Genomic DNA, 24796 nt, shown 5'->3' with positions numbered 1-24796 from the left:
GTTGTGAAAACAATGTAGGTTCTACAATATGGTTGACAAATTATTTCAATCTCTCTCGCTCTCCATCCTTCTCTCTTCTTTCTCACTCCCCCTCTCACTCTTCCCCCTCTGCCTCCCCCTTTCTATTTCCCTCCTTCTTTCGCTCTCCTCCCCCTGACGTCTGACAGGCCCAGCCATCCAGATCTCGGATTTATGAGAGGGGCTGAGAATAAGAGGCAGTGTCAGAGTGCTGCACCACATTCCTGAGCCCTCCCTCCCTCCCTGTCTAAATCCCCAGAAAAGAGAGAAATGTAAATGCCTCCCTCCTCACTGCTCCAGCCCCAAAAATGTTTATTTCCAGAAGAAAAGGCATAGATAAGACTCCAGCCCAGGTTTCCCCCCTCCCATACACACACACAGTCCCGCGTACACATGCAGACACACATGCACAAATTCTCTTGGCCCTCTCAGTTTGGAGCTTGACCCGTTTAACTGGGGCGAATTTGTAAAAGCATGGCCTCTGCCACAAAAGTCTTCCCTCTCGCTCTTTTTTCTTCTTTACTTTTTTTGGCGCTTTGTATGACGTGGTTGGCACGGTAGGGGGGAAAGAGACAGCAGAAGACCGATAATAAAAGAAGTGATGTAAATCGTGGCTTTTCACAGCTGCTGGCGTCTGTGCTTGAGTCTGAACGAGAGGGAGAAGGGAGAGGAAAGGGGAAATAGAGGGAAGACAAAAACAAGAGTGTGTGGTAGCCTTGGAGACCAGAAAACATGGCCGCGTCCTGTAATGTGCGCCACACATGGCCGTCCACAGGCCACGGTTTCCTGCTCCTCCACTGGCCAGCCAACATATTCCTAGGGGCTATGCTGAATGCTTTCAATGTGTCTCTATCTAGTAGCCTGCCACTGTATGTTTTCACTTGTATTCAGCTAACCAAGGTTGTAGCGTTCAGTTGAATTAGGTGTCAGTGCTGGGCTGGAACAAAAGCCTGCTCGCCTGTCACGCCTCTTCTGTAGAGCATCTCTTGACACAGAGGTCAGCGCTCTAGTGTGAAAGTGAATTTCAACAAAGTAGGCCCGTCTCCCCAGACGTAGCAGCTAGTTTGTATTATTGTGGTCTGATAGGCTAATTGCTTAGGTGCAAAATTAGCTTTGGCCAGAAAACAAAGCCCCAACTCACATTGTTTACATTGTTAGGACGGTTACAGGTTGTTTCTCACATCCATTCAACCCTTCAACAATCAGCCTGTTCTGTTCTGGAGATGCTGTCAGAGACAGTGACTAATGGGAGTCTCTTTATGTCCCCTCAGCCGACCGCTGTGGTGAGAAATAGGCCCAGGCCTAAAGACATTGGATCATTGTTACCATGACGACAGTGGACAGTGTACCGTCCAATCATCCCATCCCACCTCCCCTGTTGTCTTCCTCTTATCTCTCCCTCACATATCTCCTCTTCACACACACGCACACCCACTCCTCTCTGTAGTGGGGATGTTTGGCTCCTCTTCTGTTGGTCGGGGCGCATCAAATGGCGCTAGTCAGTCAGACATCTTATCTCAGCCACAGCAACAAGCTCCAGTCCAGGTCTTTGTGTCCCACTGCTGACTGTGTGGCTGGGAACCTTAATGATTTGTCCTCAGATGTGTGAAGGGCCAGATTTAACACTTTTCTCTCTTTTGGACATGATGCCATTTGTAGCAGTCTTGGTTATTGTGCAGGGGAAGGAGGTGCCCCGAGGTGATGTATGGGGCTGATGAAGGTGTTGGGCTGGCCATTGTGTGTGTGTGTGTGTGTGTGTGTGTGTGTGTGAGAGAGAGAGAGAGAGGGTTCAGAGCACAATGATGTGTGTGAGGTGATACAGAATGTGTGACATGGCAGTTGGGTGAGGTGAGGACATGTCATTGCGGGGTGGGTAGCCAAGGTGTGAGTGAGTTATCAATTTCTGGAATGTGGTACACACACACACACACACACACTGAGGGGCAGACTACTAGTCAGAAGATTTCTCAATAGTCACGCCATAGTGGAGAGGGAGGAGGGCGGTCCCTGTCCTGTCACTTCAGTACAGCCTCTATTTTCACATTGCTTAGTGTTGCTGCTGACCTGACTGAGTGTTGTATGAGGACATTTCTGTGTGTCAAAACAGTAAAGTGTTGGTTTGATCAGTGTGATGTTAGTGATTGGTCTACTGATAATGTAGAGGTTTTTAGCTTTTCAAACGCTTGGTTCATGCATTTGTTCTTCAGTTGAACAGCCACTCTGATGCTAAACTGATAGCATAGTAATAACTGTAGATAGTAGTCATGGTAGGCCAATACCTATAGTAGGACAGTGCGAGGACAGCAGACCAGTCCAGAGACTGGCTTCTGAGTTCAAAGGTCGTCGTGGTGTACGGAGTGCGATAGTCGGCCGACCCAGCCGAGGGGGCATACCAGGAATACCGCCTGTCTAATTTTTAACGTTTACAGCCGAGGGAGCGTGCATACCAGACTGGCGGCCGCCCAGGCCAAGAGAGTTGGCCTGTGTGTGTGTGTGTGCACCTGTTTGTTAGCATTAGCGTTTGTGTGTCTTAGAGTGCACTGAATAAACACAGTGAAGTACGCCGGGCGGCATGCTGGCTTGGCTTAAACTGCTACGTTAATACCCATTGCCCACATTCTTAGACTTATTCAATATAGATTCTGTCCCAGTTTCTCAAACATTTTTTGGAGTTTCAAAGATGTAACACAATCTTCCAAAACCGCTCTCTCCCTCTCACTCCTACACCCGTTCTCCACCTCCATCTTGTCATGACCCCGCCAGTAAACTTGGTTGTCTCTCGTCTACTGTCTACATGGGCCAAGTCATCCAAAATACCAGTAGAAAGGAGAGCGGGAACAATGTTCAGGCAGCCATCCAGCCAGTCCTTGGGCAACGCATCCCAAATAGATGGAACAGTGGTTTAGTGTCCCTTCTCTCTCCCTGTCTAGCCAGACTTCCCCCAGCCCACAGCCAGCCAGCCACACTGAGCTGAGTGAGTGGTACCACGATGCCAGTTTTAGACTTTGGTCCCTCAGGAATGTGTCACTGTTACTGCTGGATGCTCCAGTGGTGTTGTTGTTGTTTAGTGGCTTGTCTTTCTGAACTCTAGTTTCTAAGGTCACTAGGTCTTTCACATGGAACGTTCTAGACAGTCAATGGCCTCAGACGGAGGTCACTATAAGCCAGCGTTGTAGTAATGGATGATTCCTTTATGGCTTTTCTTTTTACTCATCTTTTTATATGAATGAACCACCTTATGTAGTTTATATATTGGTTATGATATGCACTAGCTTTACATTTCATGTGTTTCTGTGTACAGATACTGTATGTTTCTGTGTACAGATACTCTGGGTTTCTGTGTACAGATACTGTATGTTTCTGTGTACAGATACTGTATGTTTCTGTGTACAGATACTGTATGTTTCTGTGTACAGATACTCTGGGTTTCTGTGTACAGATAAAGTATGTTTCTGTGTACAGATACTGTATGTTTCTGTGTACAGATACTGTATGTTTCTGTGTACAGATACTGTATGTTTCTGTGTACAGATACTCTGTGTTTCTGTGTACAGATACTGTATGTTTCTGTGTACAGATACTCTGGGTTTCTGTGTACAGATACTGTATGTTTCTGTGTACAGATACTGTATGTTTCTGTGTACAGATACTGTATGTTTCTGTGTACAGATACTGTATGTTTCTGTGTACAGATACTGTATGTTTCTGTGTACAGATACTGTATGTTTCTGTGTACAGATACTCTGGGTTTCTGTGTACAGATACTCTGTGTTTCTGTGTACAGATACTGTATGTTTCTCTCTCTCTATCTCTCAGGTTGACGAAGCCCCTGTCGTTTGCGGACTGTGTGGGAGACGAGTTACCGTGGGGATGGGAGGCCTCATACGACCCTCAGATTGGCATCTACTACATCGACCACATCAACAGTAAGTTGACAGGTTTACCTCAGTGTTACCCCAGTAACATTATGTCTGTGCCAAAACCATCTGGGCCTTCCACCCGGGCAATCACTGTTCTGTCCATCCTAAACAAAGGACCCCAGGCTGTTTCATTCAAGATTACATCTCAGATGTTTTGGCAGGGGTATTTCCCGACACTGGATTTGATTTTCTCAAACACAACACAGAGAAATGAGTAGAACGGCAGAAACTGTGAGGATGTCGATTTATTTTGGTTTTCTTTCTCTGAATTACCTATTGGTATTTAGGAACTGAAAACCACTGGAACTTATTTGATTATTTATAGTCAGAGCGCCATGTTGTTTGATATTGATGAGATATTGATGAGACGTATGATCATTCGCCAAGTGTTTCCATCGAATGATGAATGTATTATTTGTATTGACTGAACTTTGAGAAATGATCGAGTTAAAGTCGAGTCAAAATCCTTACTGTGGCCAAAATCTTTACCCGGCCCTTTCTTTGCTCGGTAGTCTATAGCTGAGTTTTATGCTTTTCATTTGTCAAAACCTGTTTTCTAACTGATATGGGCTAAATAACACTAATCTGATGATATCCAGAGATATTATGAGTGTGGTGGTTGACTGCCAGCAGTCTTATCAGTGACATTAAGTAAGCATGTTAAAGCTAAACATGTTGCAAACTCACAGATGTCATTCTTGGACAAGTGTCAGGCCAAGACAATAAGCTATGTTGAATTTATCAAAATTGTCAGCAGATTGATCTTGATATTAATATTGTCAAGGAATTTTTCATATGAATTTTACATATTGATAAGGTATTCCCTCACCTTTGCAACTTATTATGCCACATAATTTCCAGGAATCAGAATAGGCAAATGTAGTATCTGGGATCTACATCTGTTTATATTAGTTACTGTGCTGTTACTAAGCAGTAATGCATTACGGCAGTGTTACGTTACTACACCTAATAGGAAATGCACATGCGCACTGGGGTGCCGCGAACTGTAGAGCACGAGGGGTTTTGAAAACTAACTGTACACCCGTCTCCTGCCTGGTCATTTCTCCACAACACAAATATTACAGCAAACAGAAGAAAAACTGAATACGTAGAGAGAGAGGGAGGGAGAGAGAGAGAAACGTTTTCAAACTCATCTCCACTAAATTAAATCATTTTATGATTCAATTAGTCACGTTCATTTCAAAAAGAGCAGATTAAATTCCACACGGACCGTCTGTCTCCTGCTGATCCCTTAGGAAAACACTCACATTAAAAATACTTCTATTAACTCCATTCAACTAAATCAGATGTTTGTTTTCTCCCAATACAGATTAAATCCATTTCCCAAATGTTTTTCCATTGTGCTGCCTGGCAGTAGCCGCAGGGTTGAGATGTGAGCTAGCTGCTGCTGCTGCTGTTGTTGTTGTTGTTGTTGTTGTTGTTGTGTGGGCTAGAGATTCTATTTATCTGTTGCTCTCACACACATTTCTACTGCGATTTAGCTTTGTTTGTTTGTTTGTCTAACACCGGTGGGTAAACAAACCCAGTCAGCTGTCAGTCAGGATTGGATGATTGTGTGGAGACTCCTTAGCTTCGGTGTATTAAGGCTGGCCCTCCTGTGGGTGGTTGGATACAGTGTATTTCTGCACTTCTGAGCTATAGTTTGAATCAGAGTTTGGCTTGTTGCATTGTATTTTTTTCATTTGGTCTGGTTGGTTTCACATTGGCGAAAGTCAAACAAACTAAAATGCCTAAACAAAACCATAAATCATTTGTTTATTGGAGGTAAATGCTTATGTTAAATCCATCTATGATTAGGAAGAGGCGTAACTTGTGTCCCAAACTTCATATTACTTTCGCTTTGGTCTTCCAACAACATGCAGGAGGAAACAGCTCAATATCCCCTCTGACTGCGAGGTGAATAGGCTATATTCAGTAGCCTATTAGTGTTGTCAAGATACCAGATTTGGACACCGATACCAGGTTAAGTATCACGATTCTCGATACCGTCACAATACTCAATACCAAAACGATAACACTGCAAAAAAAGAAGGCATTTGAAGCTGAGTCACGAATGGCACTTGATCCAGACAGATAAACACAGCTACTGCTCTGTTCAATCGTTGGGCATCTTTTGAGTTCAATATCATTCCATTTGACATTTTTTGCGTCAACATTTTTCAGAGACAGCCATGCATCCATTAATGAATCAATTATACAATCATACAATCAATTTTACTTTGTTTTTACAATCTAACTACATAACAACCTAATGGTAATTTTTCATTTGAATGGTACATCTCTATTGATAAACTGGGTAAATCAAGATGTAGCCTAGGCCTATTCACACGGATGCATATAATCAATAGGAGTGTGTGCGTGCATTGGGTTATTGAGCTTGTTTTGGCCGATTTCATGGGGATACAGATGAACAGAACGATCTGTTTCCTTTCCGTTTTTATTTTATTGTACTGACAGACAACATTCGCATAGGAGTTGTTCGTTTGATAAAAGTGTGCACTGTCTCTTTAACCAGTAATGACCTCATTCACGAGGCAAGAAGGGGGTGGCCTGGGGTCAGTTCATTGATGAAATAGATCATCTTTGGGAGAGATGCGAGAGAGAGACTGATTAAGTGAATGAATAAAGTTTTGGTGGCAATCAGTGTTAAAAATCGGCATATTTTGCATTATGGTTTGCATATTAAAACAAACAAAGCTGTTAGCTAGCAAGAAAAGTTAGCCTACGAAGCTGGAAGCTACCGGTATCGGCATGCATTGTAAAGTGTTCTATCCTTTATGGACATTGTTTTGCGAACAGTAACGACACGGCATGTAGCTTCAACATTTCTACATGCCGTGTCGTATTATTCAAGTGTGTTAACCTCTGTGCAGCATGAGTGGGGAGCTAACATGGTGCAGCCCAGACGCTGAGATCAGGCTAAGTGGACCACACACAGTACTTTCGTACTATAAGGGGGACGTTGGCTGCGCTGACAGAGTTGATCTGTGAGGCAAATTTGACAGAAGTGCCGAAAGGAGAGAAAAAATCTGGTACTGAACCATTTTTCATGTTCTAGTATAGAAAAAGTTCTGAACTAAGGAGGAAAATGCACCAGAGCTGGAAAAACCTCTCCAAACCAATTTGGTGTGAAAGCCTCCTTATCGAAGTGATACAATTTCCTTTCTCACCAACACCCCAATGACCATTTGTCAATGTACACTACCGTTCAAAACTTTGGGGTCACATAGAAATGTCCTTGTTTTTGAAAGAAAAGCAAACATTTTGTCCATTAAAATAACATAAAATTGATCAGAAATATGGTGTAGACAATGTTAATGTTGTAAATTACTATTGTAGCTGGAAACGGCTGATTTTTAATGGAATATCTACTTAGGCGTACAGAGGCCCATTATCAGCAGGCCAGCATCCCGGAGTCGCCTCTTCACTGTTGACGTTGAGACTGATGTTTTGCAGGTAATATTTACTGAAGCTGCCAGTTGAGGCCTTGTGAGGCATCTGTTTCTCAAACGAGACACTCTAATGTACTTTGTCCTCTTGCGCAGTTGTGCACCGGGGCCTCCCACTCCTCTTTCTAAAATCTATAATTTCTCCGAACAAGAATAGACTGACGAGTTTCAGAAGAAAGTACTTTGTTTCTGGCCATTTTGAGCCCGTAATCGAACCCACAAATGCTGATGCTCCAGATACTCAACTAGTCTAAAGAAGGTCAGTTTTATTGCTTCTTTAATGAGCACAACAGTTTTCAGCTGTGCTAACATAATTGCAAAAGTGTTTTCTAATGATTAATTAGCCTTTTAAAATGATTAACTTGGATTAGCTAACACAACGTGCCATTGGAACACAGGAGTGATGGTTGCTGATAATGGGCCTCTGTACGCCTATGTTGATATTCCATTTAAAAAATCTGCCGTTTCCAGCTACAATAGTCATTTACAACATTAACAATGTCTACACTGTATTTCTGATCAATTTGATGTTTTTTTAATGGGCAAAAAAATGTGCTTTTCTTTCAAAAACAAGGACATTTCTAAGTGACCCCAAACTTTTTAACGGTACTGTATATTTCATGTCTAGCTCAAGGCCATCATACTCTCTTCAGACTAAACCTCCCTTCACCTGTCTAGGCTGTATCCCAGATACCTGTGAGGTGAGTGGAGAATGTGGACTGATTGATAAGGCCCCAGAGTCTATCCTCTGCAGGTCAGGTGGTCTGGGGGAAAAAAACTCCTGGCCCTAGTCTAGGCTGTATCCCTGATACCTGTGAGGTGAGTGGAGAATGTTGACTGATTGATAAGGCCCCAGAGTCTATCCTATGCAGGTCTGGTGTTCTGGGGGGAAAAAAACTCCTGGCCCTAGTTTTGTCAAGACAGGGCGGCTGGGGGGTTAGTCTGGGTGGGTATCTACTTCTCCCTGTCGGTCCTGTCCTAGCTTCTCCCTCCCTGCCCAGGCTGTCCCCCGCCCAGCAGGCCTCACTTCCTTATTATGTAAACCCTGCTGCTGCCCTGTGGCCTCCCTGCATTGTTGGAGTGGAGGGAGGGACGGGACGGGGGTTGATAAGGGTCTGTTATGTGTGGTGATTTGCCTTCTTTTATGTGGCGTAGATGGGCCCAGAGAAGCGTGGTTGCCTAACCTAGTGGGAACTTATCCTGACTTCACATACCCACTCAGGGAGTTGCTTTGGGTTCCCCTGTCTTAGTGGAGGTCCTGTTGAAATCCTGGGTTTATTATGCATAGAGGTAGACAGACACATGCTCTCCCTCACACTCTTATAAGCTCTCATAAAATGGCATTGTAGGCTGTAGGTGGACACACGCGCGTGTGTTCTGTATATCAGGCGTGTGTGTGCCAGTCAGGCATTCATTCGGTCAGATATTCAGTCACATCCTGAGAGTTGAGGTGGGTGTGTTCTACCCGTGCAGGCAGGAGTGTGCTGTCAGATACCAATGACGAAACAATAGACTGACTGTGTCAACACTGTCCATTGTGCTCTAGCCACTACCTCATACCTTTTAGGGTTGCTCATCAGCATGTGGCTTTGTGTTCCCAAGTGTGTGTATATGTGTGTGTGTGAGACTCAAATCATTTATCGTATCATACAACCACTTCTGTAGGACATCGATACAGTGTCTAGCCAACATGATTCACATTGATTCACATTGATTCATTCGATTTGTAGGGAACCGTTACCAACCTCAGAGCGCAAGAGCAACTCCCAACATTGACCACAAGTTATATAGCAGATCAGAAACAAAACATTACTTAGGGCCTAACCGAGGATTATCCTACCCAGCAAACTGGGAACGTTCCCAGTACATTAGCTAAGATTCTCAGTTCTCGTTATGTTTTTTTTATATAACATTAGGATGATAGCAAATTATTGTAATATTTTTTTATGGTTTAAATTAAATATATTTGGAATGTTCTCCTAACATTTACTAAAATGTTGTGCACATCTGTAACAACCACATTCCCCAAACTTTCTCATTAGGTTTCCAATGTAATAACACAATGTACGAGTAATGTTTTTTCCAGCAAACCAAAATTGGTTCTGTGGAAGTTCCCAGAACATTCGTTAGGTTTCGTCAAACATTCTCATAACACAGATACTGCCCAGTCGTGCTGATGATTATACAATGTTTGTATCAAATATTTTGTTTTTGCGTTATTAGAACATATCCCGCGAGCTAACGAATGTTCTGGGAAATGTCACATAACCAATTTTGGTTTGCTGGGTAGCCTACACCCTCAGCAGAAGAATACACAGGGCTGAGAGCTCCATAGAGAGAGGGAGACAGAGAGAGCGGGAGAGTGGAGACACAGGCACAGTCACAAGCACGTACACACACACACACACACACACACACACACACACACACACACACACACACACAAAAATCCTGCTGGAGTGAAATCCGGTTATTCCTCATAGCAGCCAGTCTCTGCATTGCTGACATACTTAGTGTGGCATGGAGGGGGCCGTGCTCTTAGTGTAGAGACTTGTTGTTTTCCACACAAAGGCTGTGTCTCCCAAATGGCACGCTATTCCCTATATAGTGCACTACTTTTGACCAAAGCCCTATGGGCCCTACTCTACCTAGGGAATTGGGTGGCATTTGGGACACAGTCAAAGTACAGTAAGGAATGAAGGATTAACCCTTTCGTTCCCTGCCACCGGACAGAGTTGTGGGCTAACCCAGAAGAGAGGGTAAGAGACAAACAAAAGAGGGCCGAGACAGAGAACGAGAGAGGGAAAGGAGTGAGAGAGAGTGGGAGCAAGAGTGAGAGAGGAAGAGAGCGAGCGAGTAGTGTTGTGATTGATTCAGATGGATTGCTTCCTCTGCTCTCCCACTGTGCCTTTTTCTTTCCTCAAAACAACCCACTGTTAGGCCTGCTTCGTTTGCAGTATACAGTTCCTTCAGAAAGTATTCACACCCCTTGACTTTTTCCAATTTTTGTTGCGTTAACAGCCTGAATTTAAAATGGATTAAATTGCAATGTTGTGTCACTGGCCGACCCACAATACCCCATAATGTCAAAGTGGAATTATTCTAATATATTTTTTAAACAAATTAATTAAGAATGAAAAGCTGAAATTACTTGAGTCAATAAGTGTTCAACCCCTTTGTTATGGCAAGAATAAAAAAGTTCAGGAGTAAAAATTTGCTTAACAAGTCACATAATAACACGGACTCTGTGTGCAATAATAGTCTTTAACCTTTCTAGGGCAGGCTCGACAATATTCCGCTGAAAAGGCAGCGCGCGAAATTCAAAAAATATTTTTTAGAAATATGTAACTTTCACACATTAACAAGTCCAATACAGCAAATGAAAGATAAATATATTGTTAATCTACCCATCGTGTCCAATTTCAAAAATGCTTTACAGCAAAAGCACAACATATGATTAAGTTAGGTCAGAGTCAAGTCACAAAAACACACACAGCCATTTCCAGCCAAAGATAGGAGTCACAAAAAGCAGAAATATAGATCAAATGAATCACTAACCTTTGATGATCTTCATCAGATGACACTCATAGGACAGACATCATGTTACACAATACATGTATGTTTTGTTTTGTAACGTGCATATTTATATCCAAAACGATTTCAAAACATCCGGTGATTTTGCAGAAATACTCATAATAAACATTGATACAAGATGCAATTGTTATTCACAGAATTAAAGATAGACTTATCCTCTATGCAACCGCTGTGTCAGATTTCAAAAAAACTTTGCGGAAAAAGCATAATCTGAGAATGGCGCTCAGAACCCAAAACAGCCAGAGGAATATCCACCATTTTGGCGTTAACAGAAGCTAGAAAAAACACTATAAATATTCACTTACCTTTGATGATCTTCATCAGAAGGCACTCCCAGCAATCCCAGTTCGACAATAAATGACTGATTTGTTCCATAAAGTTCCATAAAGCGCATCATTTAGCCACTTGTTGTTAGTATGTTCAGCCCAGTAATCCATCTTCATGAGGCGCGAGCACTTCCTCCAGACAAAAACTCGAAAAGTTCCGTTACAGTCCGTAGAAACAAGTCAAATGATGTATGCAATCAATCTTTAGGATGTTTTTAACATAAATCATCAATAAGGTTCCAACCGGAGAATTTCATTGTCTGAAGAAAAGCATTGGAACGAGTGCAAACTCTGTCGGGAGCGCGCATCATGAGACCGAGTCTCTCTGCCAGCCCCTCACTCAAAGAGCTATTATGAGCCCCTCCTTTATAGTAGAATCCTCAAACCAGTTTCTAAAGACGTTGACATCTAGTGGAAGCCCTAGGAAGTGCATTCTCAGTCATATCTCACTGGGATTTCAGTAGGCACTGTTTTGGAAATCGATTTCTCACTTCCTGTTTGGATTTCTTCTCAGGTTTTTGCCTGCCATATGAGTTCTGTTATACTCACAGACATCATTCAAACTGTTTTAGAAACTTCAGAGTGTTTTCTATCCAATACTAATAATAATATGCATATATTAGCATCTGGGACAGAGCAGGAGGCAGTTCAGTCTGGGCACGCTTATTCATCCAAAAGTGAAAATGCTGCCCCCTATCCCAAAAAGGTTAACATAATTTTTAACGACTACCAATTATATGTAAGGTCCCTCAGTCGAGCAGTGAATTTCAAAGAGAAGGAGAAGAAAACAGGATGGATCAAGAACATTGTAGTTACTCCACAATACTAACCTAAATGACAGAGTGAAAAGAAAGAAGCCTGTACAAATTAAAAAAGATTCCAAAACATTGATCACAAGGCACTAAAGTAAAACTGCAAATAATTTGCCAGAGAAATTAACCTTATATCCCGAATACAAAGCGGTATTTTTCGGACAACTCCAACACATCACTGAATACCACTCTTCATAATTTCAAGCATGGTGGGGGCTGCATCATGTTTTATTTTTTAGTGAATTTTTACCCCGTTTTTCTCCCCAATTTCGTGGTATCCAATTGTTTTTTAGTAGCTACTATCTTGTCTCGTCGCTACAACTCCCGTACGGGCTCGGGAGAGACGAAGGTTGAAAGTCATCCATCCTCCGATACACAACCCAACCAAGCCGCACTGCTTCTTAACACAGCGCGCATCCAACCCGGAAGCCAGCCGCACCAATGGTCGGAAGAAACACCGTGCCCCTGGCAACCTTGGTTAGCGCGCACTGCGCCCGGCCCGCCACAGGGGCTGCTGATGCGCGATGAGACACGGATATCCCGACCGGCCAACCCCTCCCTAACCCGGACGATGCTAGGCCAATTGTGCGTCGCCCCACGGACCTCCCGGTCGCGGTCGGTTACGACAGAGCCTGGGCGCGAACCCAGAGTCTCTGGTGGCACAGCTGGCACTGCAGTACAGCGCCCTTAAGCACTGCGCCACCCGGGAGGCCGGGCTGCATCATGTTATGGTATGCTTGCCATCGGCAAGGATTAGGGAGCTTTTTAGGATAAAAAGAAATGGAATAGAGCTAAGCACAGGCAAAATCCTAGAGGGAAACTTGATTCAGTCTGCTTTTCAACAGATACTGGGACACAAATTCACCTTTCAGCAATAACCCAAGGTTTTTTCCAAGATGACATTGAATGTTCCTGACTGGCCTAGTTACAGTTTTGACAAATCGGCTTGAGAATCTATGTCAAGACTTGAAATGGCTGTCTAGCAATGATCAACAACCAACTTGACAGAGCTTGAATAATTTTTCAAATAATAATGTACAATCCAGGTGTGCAAAGCTCTTAGAGACTTACTCAGTAAGACTCACAGCTGGAATCGCTGCCAAAGGTGATTCTAACATGTATTGACTCAGTGGTGTAAATACTTATGTAAATGAGATATTTCTGTATGGATTTTTAATCAAAATGGAGACAAATTGAGTGTGTTGTATTTTAGAGAGTCTGACTGGTGTCTGATGTGCTTACCTTTTGTGACTAGGGGGCAGTATTTTCATTTTTGGAAAAATAACATTCCCGTAGTAAATGGGATATTTTGTCAGGACAAGATGCTAGAATATGCATATAATTGACAGCTTAGGATAGAAAACACTCTAAAGTTTCCAAAACTGTAAAAATATTGTCTGTGAGTATAACAGAACTGATATTGCAGGCGAAAGCCTGAGAAAAATCCAATCCGGAAGTGACTCATCTTTTGAAAGCTCTGTGTTCCAATGCGTCCCTATTGAGCAGTGAATGGGCTATCAACCAGATGACTTTTTCTCTGTATTCCCCAAGGTGTCTACAGCATTGTGACATAGTTTTACGCATTTATGTTGAAGAATACCCGTAAGCGGCTACATTGTGCAAGTGGTCACCTGATGGCTCTCAGAGTGATTCTCGCGTAAAATACAGAGGTAGCCATTATTCCAATCAGTCCTACTGAAAACCAATTGTCCCGGTGGATATATTATCGAATAGATATTTGAAAAACACCTTGAGGATTGATTATAGACAATGTTTGCCATGTTTCTGTCGATATTATGGAGCTAATTTGGAATATTTTTTCGGCGTTTTCGTGACTGCAATTTCCGGGCGATTTCTCAGCCAAACGTGAAGAACAAACGGAGATATTTCGCCTACAAAAATAATATTTTTGGAAAAAAGGAACATTGGCTATCTAACTGGGAGTCTCGTGAGTGAAAACATCCGAAGCTCATCAAAGGTAAACGATTTAATTTGGTAATTTCGATTTAATTTCTTGCTTTTCTGATTTCCGTGACCAAGTTACCTGCTGCTAGCTGGACAAAATGCTATGCTAGGCTTTCGATAAACTTACACAAATGCTTGTCTAGCTTTGGCTGTAAAGCATATTTTGAAAATCTGAGATGAAAGGGTGATTAACAAAAGGCTATTCTGTGTCTCAATATATTTCACTTGTGATTTTCATGAATAGGAATATTTTCTAGGAATATTTATGTCCGTTGCGTTATGCTCATTAGTGTCAGTCGATGATTATGCTCCCGGACCCGGGATGGGGAGTTACTAGAGGTTTTAAAGGAATAGGAACATTGTGTAAAACACACAGTGAAATGCCATTGTTGTTTGTGTCGATTTTCTTTGGATAGGATGACCTGATGAAAACATCAACCATGAAAAAATGTACATGTAACTGCCAAAATAAAGGAACACAACATGTCTTAATAGGACGTTGGGCCACCACAAACCACCAGAACAGCTTCAATACACCGTGGCATGGATTCTACAAGTGTCTGGAACTATTAGAGGGATGTGACACCATTCTTCAAGAAACACAAGAAATTCCATCATTAGATGTTTTGTTGATGGTGCTGGAAAACGCAGTCTCAGGTGCCGCTCTAGAATCTACCATAAGTGTTCAATTGTGTTGAGATCTGGTGACTGAGATGGCCATGGCATAGGGTTTATATCTTTTTTATGTTCATCAAACCATTCAGTGACCACTCGCGCCCTGTGGATGGGGGAATATTTCATCCTATGAGGGCATAGCCATGGTAGCCAAATAATGGACCAAATCAAATTACATTTTACTGGTCACATACACATGGTTAGCAGATGTTAATGCGAGTGTAGCGAAATGCTTGTGAATAATAATAATAGTCTGCACAGCATTTTTATACATGACCCTAAGCATGATGGGATATTCATTGCTTGATTAACTCAGGAACCACGCCTGTGTGGAACTACATGCTTTCAATATACTTTGTATCCCTTATTTACTCAAGTGTTTCCATTACTTTGGCAGTTACCTATATATCTGAATCAGTGTTCTGGCATGCTGTAGCTGTATGACACAAAAAGAGGCTACAAATAAAGTATCATCATCATCATCATTTGTTTATGGGAGTAGATCTCATTGATGACATTCTCCCCTCTCTAGAGAGTACCCAGCTAGAGGACCCCCGGGCGGAGTGGAGGAAGGAGCAGGAGAGGATGTTGAAGGAGTACCTGACAGTAGCCCAGGATGCCCTGGTCACCCAGAAAGAGCTGTACCAGGTGAAATGGATGAGGGAATGCATGGATGGATATATGGATGGATTGATGGGTAAATAAAATAATGACTGAATGGGTGGGTGGATGACGAGTGAATGGATGAACAAAGGACCTCATGAATAAATGAACGAACAAGACTTATTTCCGTTGTGATCTTCGATACCAGGTCAAAGAGCAGCGGCTGGCCTTGGCCCTGGATCAGTACACACGCCTCAACGACGCATACAAGGACAAGTCCAGCTCACGCACCAGCCGTGAGTAGTGAACCTGAACCGAACCTAGTTCTAAACCCATTGTCACACACAAGCGCGTCTGTCCTTCACACACTAACGGTCCAGGCGGCTCTCTCTCCTCCAGTGTTCTCGGGGTCTTCGTCCAGCACTAAGTATGACCCTGACATCCTCAAGGCTGAGATCTCCACCACCAAAGTCAGGGTAAGACGCATGTCTCTCTTTCTCTCTCTCGCTCGCACTCACACCTCTTCCTAACTAGTGTCTTCTTATTTATTTTTTGTTTTGTTGTATTTTACCCCCTTTTTCTCCACAATTTCGATCTTGTCTCATCGCTGCAACTCCCCAATGGGCTCAGGAGGCGAAGGTTGAGTCATGCGTCCCCCAAAACATTACCCACCAAACCTTGCTTCTTAACACCCGCCCGCTTAACCAGGAAGCTAGCTGCACCAATGTGTCGGAGGAAACACCGTTCAACTGAAGTCAGCCTGCAGGCGCCCGGCCCGCCACAAGGAGTTGCTAGAGCGAGATGAGCCAAGTAAAGCCCCCCCGGCCAAACCCTTCTCTAACCCGGACAACACTGGGCCAATTGTGCGTCGCCCTATTGGACTCCCGATCATATGACACAGCCTGGGATCGAACCCGGGTTTGTAGTGATGCAGTGCCTTAGAACGCTGCGCTACTATGGAAGGCAACTAGTGTCTTCTTGACTGTCTGTGTTTATGTCGTTCTCAATCTTCATTCTTTTTCTCCCTCTACCTCTTTCTCGTACTCTCTCTCTCTTTCTCTCTCTCGCTTTCTTTCTCTCTCAATTAAAGGGGCTTTATTGGCATGGGAAACGTATGTTTACATTGCCAAAGCAAGTGAAATAAACAAGAATAAACAAGAACAAAACACACCTCTCTTCTCAATGAAAGTGCATTCCTCTGTGTCTCTGTTAATGTGTGTCTGTACTCTGGTTTTAACATTTGTATTTTTCCGCTACTGTAGGTGAATAAGCTGAAGAGAGAGCTCTCCCAGATGAAGCAGGAGCTCATCTACAAAGAACAAGGCTTTGAAACCTTGCAGCAGTAAGTCCCCTTTTCACATTGATTACACCTGTCTGTCACACGTCTGTCTATTAAACACACGCACACATACAGCTGTGTATTGTCTGCTGCTCTGTGAATGTTGTGATTTTACAACTTTAGTGTTATGTGTCTGTTGGACTTGGTAGTGCCTGGGGGTGATCGTAGAACAGGTTGATTACATTACTCTGGTGCAGGAGCACTAAACTACAGAAATTGCCATGAATCATATTCCACATAATAATTCACTATTCCTGTTGCTATAGGGTTATTTTCCTGCTGTAGCAAACTGGCTCAAATTAAGATCCGACATCTGTAGGAACCTCTACAATCTACTAATGGGAATTCACGTTTGTAGGGAGAGAGATAATGACCATGAGATAGGAGGTAAAGAGAGAGGGAGAGAATGAAGGGGGGAAGGGGGGTTGATAGAAGGAGAGACAGAATGAAAGAGGAAGAAGGAGAATGGGGGATTGGGAGATGTAGGGAGAGAGAGAGAGAAAGAGAGGGGTTATGTTGCTCACATGGCACGCTCTGGAGTAAGCCCTGTCCAAAGCAGCCACTTTTTATTACAATAATTGAAACAATGAAGCATTGTCGTTCACCCTCCACACACACTCCATCCGCTCAGGAGGCACACACAATAAAGGAAAAGAATGAAAAGGGGGCAGGAACACACACACACACACAAACTGCATGCATGGCAGCTTAACTAAGGCTGCTTGTTATGTCATTTTCTCATACTACGCTATTAGACAAACACTCAACACACATCGCTCAACAAAGAGCTAGCTCGTGTGTAAGTGAAAATGCATGTAGACGTACGTATATATCTGAACTTTAACACCCATATAGACGTGTGTTCACATTCAAATTGATCTATACAGAATCCAGATCATTGGAGATTCTGATATTTGTGAACAAAACTTGTCTTTCTTTGGACTTCTTTGGACTGTTCTTCTCTCTTTGGTGTTGTGTCAAAAATAAATGTGTGTGTGCGCTCCCTTCTGCAGGATCGACCAAAAACTGTGTGGCGAGCAGAGTGGATACCGTCTGAAGGAGGCCAAGGCCATCGTGACGGAGCTCAAGTCTCTCCGCAGGGCCATCAGCTCTGGAGAGAAGGAGAAACAGGACCTCATGCAGGTACGTGGGTGTGTGGGAAATATTTTGGTCTGTGTGTGGGTTCCTATATCTGCTTTTTGAGAGCTCCTGGCAAGTTCATGTTCATTAGGAACCCAACAGAAGGAAACAGACTGAAACAGGAAGGGACTGGCTGAACATATCCGATTTAGAAATGCTAATTTTCGTTTTTCCGTTTTGGTGTGGTGTGCCTTTCAACCCTGAACTTCCCTCTAGACCCACCCCACCCCTAGAGTCTAGACCCACCCCATGTTCTCCTCTCTCCCATAGTCTCTGGCTAAGCTAAAGGAGAGGTTCCACACGGAACACAACATGGGCCGTTCGGAACCAGACCTCCGGAACCCAGTGGGCTCCAGACAGACGCTAGAAGCCGGCTCCCAGACAGACGTCTCTGGAGAGGTGAGCACCACCTCTCATTCTCTCCTCTCTTTCACTCTCACTTTCTCTCCCCTTATTCTCTCCAACACTCTATCTTGCTCCCACTCTCACTCAACAATTTGAGCCTTCCCTCCCTCCCTCCCCTCTCTCTCTCTTGCTTTCTCTCCTCTCTCTCTCTCTCTCTCTTATTTTCTCTCCCTCTCTCTCTCTCTCTCTCTCTCTCTCTCTCACTCTTGCTTTCTCTCCTCTCTCTCTTGCTTTCTCTCCTCTCTCTCTCTCTCTCTCTCTTGCTTTCTCTCTCTCTCTCTCTCCCCCTTCTCTCCCATGTCCCTTCTTTGTCTTAATAAAATGCCTGTGTGTTTCTGAGAGGAATGTCCCCGCCCCCTTCTGTGGGCCTTCCCTAGTGGGACTGGATTCCTCTGTACACACACACACACACACACACACACACACACACACACACACACACACACACACACACACACACACACACACACACTGGATTCCTCTGGTTCCTCGGAGCAGATGATAGCTGCTAGGGGCCCGGCCGGGCAGACTGGGCTCAGGGTTAGAGGTAGAGAGGCAAAGCTGCTTACTACACTGGGGCTTTTCTCCCTCCCTACACACACACACACACACACACACACACACACACACACAGAGCGAGACATTCACCGATGGAATGCTAAATGGAGGGAGGGCAGAATGAGGGATGGAGAGGTGGAGGTCTCTCTAATGATATTAAACCCAGTCACTTGAACTTCAAGCAGGTACATGTGATGTTTTTGTTCTCTCTGTCTCTCTCTCTCGCTCGCTCTCCCTCCGTTTCTCAGGCTGGTTTGAGGAGCAGATCATCCTTGGCTGAGAAGGTTAGACTTAGTCTCCAATATGAAGAGGCCAAAAGAAGGTAATCTCTCTCTCTCTGTTTTTTTTACTGCAGACATTCCTTATGTGAATATGCATATCACCTGACCACAGAACTGCAACAGTAAACTCAGCTCAATAGAGATGGATAGAGGGCGCACTTGACCGAAAGCCTGAAAGCACTTTAACATGGGCCTTAGATCACTTTAACATGGGCCTTAGATCACTTTTAACGTGGGCCTTAGATCACTTTTAACGTGGGCCTTAGATCACTTTTAACATGGGCCTTATATCGCTTTAGTTATGAGCCTTAGATCACTTTAGCATGGGCCTTAGATCACTTTAGCATGGGCCTGAGATCACTTTAGCATGGGCCTTAGATGACTTTAGCATGGGCCTGAGATCACTTTAATATGGGCCTTAGATGACTTTAGCAATGGCCTTAGATCACCTTAACATGGGCCTTAGATCACTTTAGCATGGACCTGAGATCACTTTAGCATGGGCCTTAGATTACTTTACATGGGCCTTAGATGACTTTAGCATGGGCCTTAGATGACTTTAGCATGGGCCTTAGATGACTTTAACATGGGCCTTAGATCACTTTAACATGGGCCTTAGATCACTTTAGCATGGGCCTTAGATCACTTTAACATGGGCCTTAGATCACTTTAACATGGGCCTTAGATGACTTCAACATGGGCCTTAGATTACTTTAACATGGGCCTTAGATTACTTTAGCATGGGCCTTAGATGACTTTAGCATGGGCCTTAGATGACTTTAGCATGGGCCTTAGATCACTTTAACATGGGCCTTAGATCACTTTAACATGGGCCAGATATGACTTTAGCATGGGCCTGAGATCACTTTAAATGGGCCTTAGATCACTTTAACATAGGCCTTAGATGACTTCGCATGGGCCTTAGATCACTTTAACATGGGCCTTAGATCACTTTAGCATGGGCCTTAGATGACTTTAGCATGGGCCTTAGATCACTTTAACATGGGCCTTAGATGACTTTAACATGGGCCTTAGATCACTTTAACATGGGCCTTAGATCACTAACATGAGCCTTAGATCGCTTTAGCATGGGCCTGAGATGACTTTAGCATGGGCCTTAGATCACTTTAACATGGGCCTTAGATGACTTTAGCATGGGCCTTAGATCACTTTAACATGGGCCTTAGATGACTTTAACATGGGCCTTAAATTACTTTAGCATGGGCCTTAGATTACTTTAGCATGGGGCTTTAACATGGGCCTTAGATCACTTTAACATGGGCCTTAGATCACTTTAGCATGGGCCTTAGATGACCTTAACATGGGCCTTAGATCACCTTAACATGGGCCTTAGATCACTTTAGCATGGGCCTTAGATCACTTTAACATGGGCCTTAGATGACTTTAACATGGGCCTTAAATTACTTTAGCATGGGCCTTAGATTACTTTAGCATGGGCCTTAGATCACTTTAACATGGGCCTTAGATCACTTTAACATGGGCCTTAGATGACTTTAACATGGGCCTTAGATCACTTTAACATGGGCCTTAGATCACTAACATGAGCCTTAGATCGCTTTAGCATGGGCCTGAGATGACTTTAGCATGGGCCTTAGATCACTTTAACATGGGCCTTAGATGACTTTAGCATGGGCCTTAGATGACTTTAACATGGGCCTTAGATGACTTTAACATGGGCCTTAAATTACTTTAGCATGGGCCTTAGATTACTTTAGCATGGGCCTTAGATCACTTTAACATGGGCCTTAGATGACTTTAGCATGGGCCTTAGATCACTTTAACATGGGCCTTAGATGACTTTAACATGGGCCTTAAATTACTTTAGCATGGGCCTTAGATTACTTTAGCATGGGCCTTAGATCACTTTAACATGGGCCTTAGATCACTTTAACATGGGCCTTAGATCACTTTAGCATGGGCCTTAGATGACCTTAACATGGGCCTTAGATCACCTTAACATGGGCCTTAGATCACTTTAGCATGGGCCTTAGATCACTTTAACATGGGCCTTAGATGACTTTAACATGGGCCTTAAATTACTTTAGCATGGGCCTTAGATTACTTTAGCATGGGCCTTAGATCACTTTAACATGGGCCTTAGATTACTTTAGCATGGGCCTTAGATGACTTTAACATGGGCCTTAGATCACTTTAACATGGGCCTTAGATCACTAACATGAGCCTTAGATCGCTTTAGCATGGGCCTGAGATGACTTTAGCATGGGCCTTAGATCACTTTAACATGGGCCTTAGATGACTTTAGCATGGGCCTTAGATGACTTTAACATGGGCCTTAGATGACTTTAACATGGGCCTTAAATTACTTTAGCATGGGCCTTAGATTACTTTAGCATGGGCCTTAGATCACTTTAACATGGGCCTTAGATGACTTTAACATGGGCCTTAGATCACTTTAGCATGGGCCTTAGATGACCTTAACATGGGCCTTAGATCACCTTAACATGGGCCTTAGATCACTTTAGCATGGACCTGAGATCACTTTAACATGGGCCTTAGATTACTTTAACATGGGCCTTAGATGACTTTAACATGGGCCTTAAATTACTTTAGCATGGGCCTTAGATCACTTTAACATGGGCCTTAGATCACTTTAGCATGGGCCTTAGATGACCTTAACATGGGCCTTAGATCACTTTAGCATGGGCCTTAGATGACTTTAATATGGGCCTTAGATCACTTTAACATGGGCCTTAGATCACTTTAGCATGGGCCTGAGATGACTTTAGCATGGGCCTTAGATCACTTTAACATGGGCCTTAGATCACTTTAGCATGGGCCTTAGATCACTTTAACATGAGCCTTAGATCACTTTAACATGGGCCTGAGATGACTTTAGCATGGGCCTGAGATCACTTTAATATGGGCCTTAGATCACTTTAACATGGGCCTGAGATAACTTTAGCATGGGCCTGAGATCACTTTAGCATGGGCCTTAGATGACCTTAACATGGGCCTTAGATCACTTTAGCATGGGCCTTAGATGACTTTAATATGGGCCTTAGATCACTTTAACATGGGCCTTAGATCACTTTAACATGGGCCTGAGATGACTTTAGCATGGGCCTTAGATGACTTTAACATGGGCCTTAGATCACTTTAGCATGGGCCTTAGATCACTTTAACATGAGCCTTAGATCACTTTAACATGGGCCTGAGATGACTTTAGCATGGGCCTGAGATCACTTTAATATGGGCCTTAGATCACTTTAACATGGGCCTGAGATAACTTTAGCATGGGCCTGAGATCACTTTAACATGGGCCTTAAATGACTTTAGCAATGGCCTTAGATCACCTTAACATGGGCCTTAGATGACTTTAGCATGGGCCTTAGATCACTTTAGCATGGGCCTTAGATGACTTTAACATGGGCCTTAGATCACTTTAGCATGGGCCTTAGATCACTTTAACATGAGCCTTAGATCACTTTAACATGGGCCTTAGATCACTAACATGGGCCTGAGATCACTTTAACATGGGCCTGAGATCGCTTTAACATGGGCCTTAGATCGCTTTAACATGGGCCTTAGATCACTTTAACATGGGCCTTAGATCGCTTTAACATGGGCCTTAGATCGCTTTAACATGGGCCTTAGATCGCTTTAACATGGGCCTGAGATCACTTTAACATGGGTCTCAGATCACTTTAACATGGGTCTTAGATCACTTCATCATGGGCCTTAAGTCCCATCCGATCTGACTTCAGATCAGAGCAATTAAGGGTCTATGTCCAGCCATTAAATGGTTATGCATTATCAGTCACAGGCGGTGACTTGGACGGCTGTCAGTTTCACACATTAGCGATGTGATCTGGGACCGCCGTGGGCAGTTTTAGGCTCAGTGAATAAAAGGCAGGTAAACCCCTCCCCTTATGGATGGTAAATCCCCGACATTTGGGTTTTGAAACGTTTTCTAATCCGCCGGTATAGAACAGGTGTTTCTACAGAGAGCCGGCGGTGGAGTGTGGCAGCATGACAACTCCCTTGTTACCCCTCCTCCTTTCGTAGATGTGGGCTTGCTGCTGGCTTTAGACCCCTGAGAGTGTGTGCCAGGAGAAAGGAGTTCAAGACAAGCATTTTCGCGGTATTCTCTTATGAGCGCATGTGTATTTATATAAGGGTTAAAATAGACTACATGGCCAAAAGTATGTGGACACATGCTCGTCAAGAAGTCATGGGCATTAATATGGAGTTGGTCCCCCCCCGTTGCTGCTATAACAGCCTCCACTCTTCTGGGAAGGCTTTCCACTAGATGTTAGAACATGATGATCCTATTCATCCCAAAGGTGTTCGATGGGGTTGAGGTCAGGGCTCTGTGCAGGCCAGTCAAGTTGTCTATGGAGATTGCATGGCTGTGTGCTCGATGTTATACACCTGTCAGGAACGGGAGTGGCTGAAATAGTTGAATGCACTAATTTGAAGGCGTGTCCACATACTTTTGGTGTATATAGCATCCCTACCCTCTGTTTCTGTTTCTCTCCTTCCTCCCACAGTATGGCCAACGTGCAGGTGGAGCTGGCCAAGCTGGAGAGCGAGGCGTGGCCGGGGGCGGTGGACGTGGAGCGGGAACGTCTCCTCCTGGTCTCGGAGAAGGAGGAGCTTCTCAAGGAGCTGCAGTTCGTATCGCCACGGCGACGCACCCCGCAGGACCTCCAACGTCTGGAGGCCCAGAGGCTGCAGCTGGAGCAGGACCTGCAGGCCGTCAGGAACACCCCCAGCCACGCCCTGGCCCAGAGGTGAGACCCACAATCCCTGGCACCTTCCCTTTAAAAACCTGGTGGTTGCCTCGCCGCTAATCGTAGCCGTGCAGTTCCAGAAGTTTAGACAGAGGGAAGTCTAAAAAGTCCCCCGGACGTAGGCGATACATGAGGTCGTGTGTATGTAGTGTTTATGTGTGAGTGCCCCATGTGTTCCTCATTGACATCCATCAGATAACAAACAAATTGATTTGCCCGCCCACGCGGTTACGGCCTTTTGTTTTCCTAATGAACGACGCAAACGTTCCAAAGGGTAAACATTGTGGGTAAACATTGTAAGGTGCCTTTAATTACCGTTCATTAGCATACCAATTGTTACTCACCCACACACTGAACACACACACACTGTGTGGTAATTGTCTTGTTTTGGAAGCAGACTGTGCCACTGCAACATCGCGTCACATTAGAAGGCAGAGCGACTGCCGTAATTGGAAACATGGCGCTTGTATGGGTTGTAATTGTAATTACATATTGTCACACACACACACACACTGACTACATTTGAAGAAGCCCTATAATTGTGTCTTGAGCTAATTAGGCTCTGTGTAATTGCTCGATAAATGAAGACAGTAATTAAGGTTAGTGTTCTTGAAGCTTAGTTAGCAGAATAGAGGGGATTCCTACCAGAGGGAAGGAGGCATGTTGTCTATTTAGTATTTATTAGATCAAGAAGTCTCATTGAGGTCAGAAGACCACTTTCCCAAAGGAGACCGAGATATGTGTTCTGACCCAGACATGGATATGTGTTCTGTCCCAGACATGGATATGTGTTCTGTCCCAGACATAGATATGTGTTCTGTCCCAGACATGGATATGTGTTCTGTCCCAGACATGGATATGTGTTCTGTCCCAGACATGGATATGTGTTCTGTCCCAGACATGGATATGTGTTCT

At 43.9% G+C, this 24796-nt stretch overlaps 1 protein-coding gene across 4 annotated transcripts in view; it reads left to right on the top strand.

Moving 5' to 3' along the window:
• LOC112231925 (protein WWC2-like) overlaps positions 1-24796 on the top strand; it is a 54183-nt gene that overhangs the window by 10081 nt on the left and 19306 nt on the right. For all 4 annotated transcript variants that reach the window (XM_042311762.1, XM_042311763.1, XM_024398723.2 and 1 more), the window contains exons 2-10: positions 3835-3944; positions 15313-15428; positions 15592-15679; positions 15783-15859; positions 16646-16725; positions 17736-17865; positions 18133-18261; positions 19074-19147; positions 23639-23881. In XM_042311762.1, coding sequence (XP_042167696.1) covers positions 3835-3944; positions 15313-15428; positions 15592-15679; positions 15783-15859; positions 16646-16725; positions 17736-17865; positions 18133-18261; positions 19074-19147; positions 23639-23881 — 1047 coding nt within the window. The remainder of the gene's footprint in view (positions 1-3834; positions 3945-15312; positions 15429-15591; positions 15680-15782; positions 15860-16645; positions 16726-17735; positions 17866-18132; positions 18262-19073; positions 19148-23638; positions 23882-24796) is intronic.

This window comes from Oncorhynchus tshawytscha, linkage group LG34 (genome assembly GCF_018296145.1).
Source record: "Oncorhynchus tshawytscha isolate Ot180627B linkage group LG34, Otsh_v2.0, whole genome shotgun sequence".
Taxonomy (NCBI): Eukaryota; Metazoa; Chordata; class Actinopteri; order Salmoniformes; family Salmonidae; genus Oncorhynchus; species Oncorhynchus tshawytscha.
Note: the sequence above shows the minus strand (reverse complement) of the source record. Positions and strands in the feature narration are given on the sequence as shown.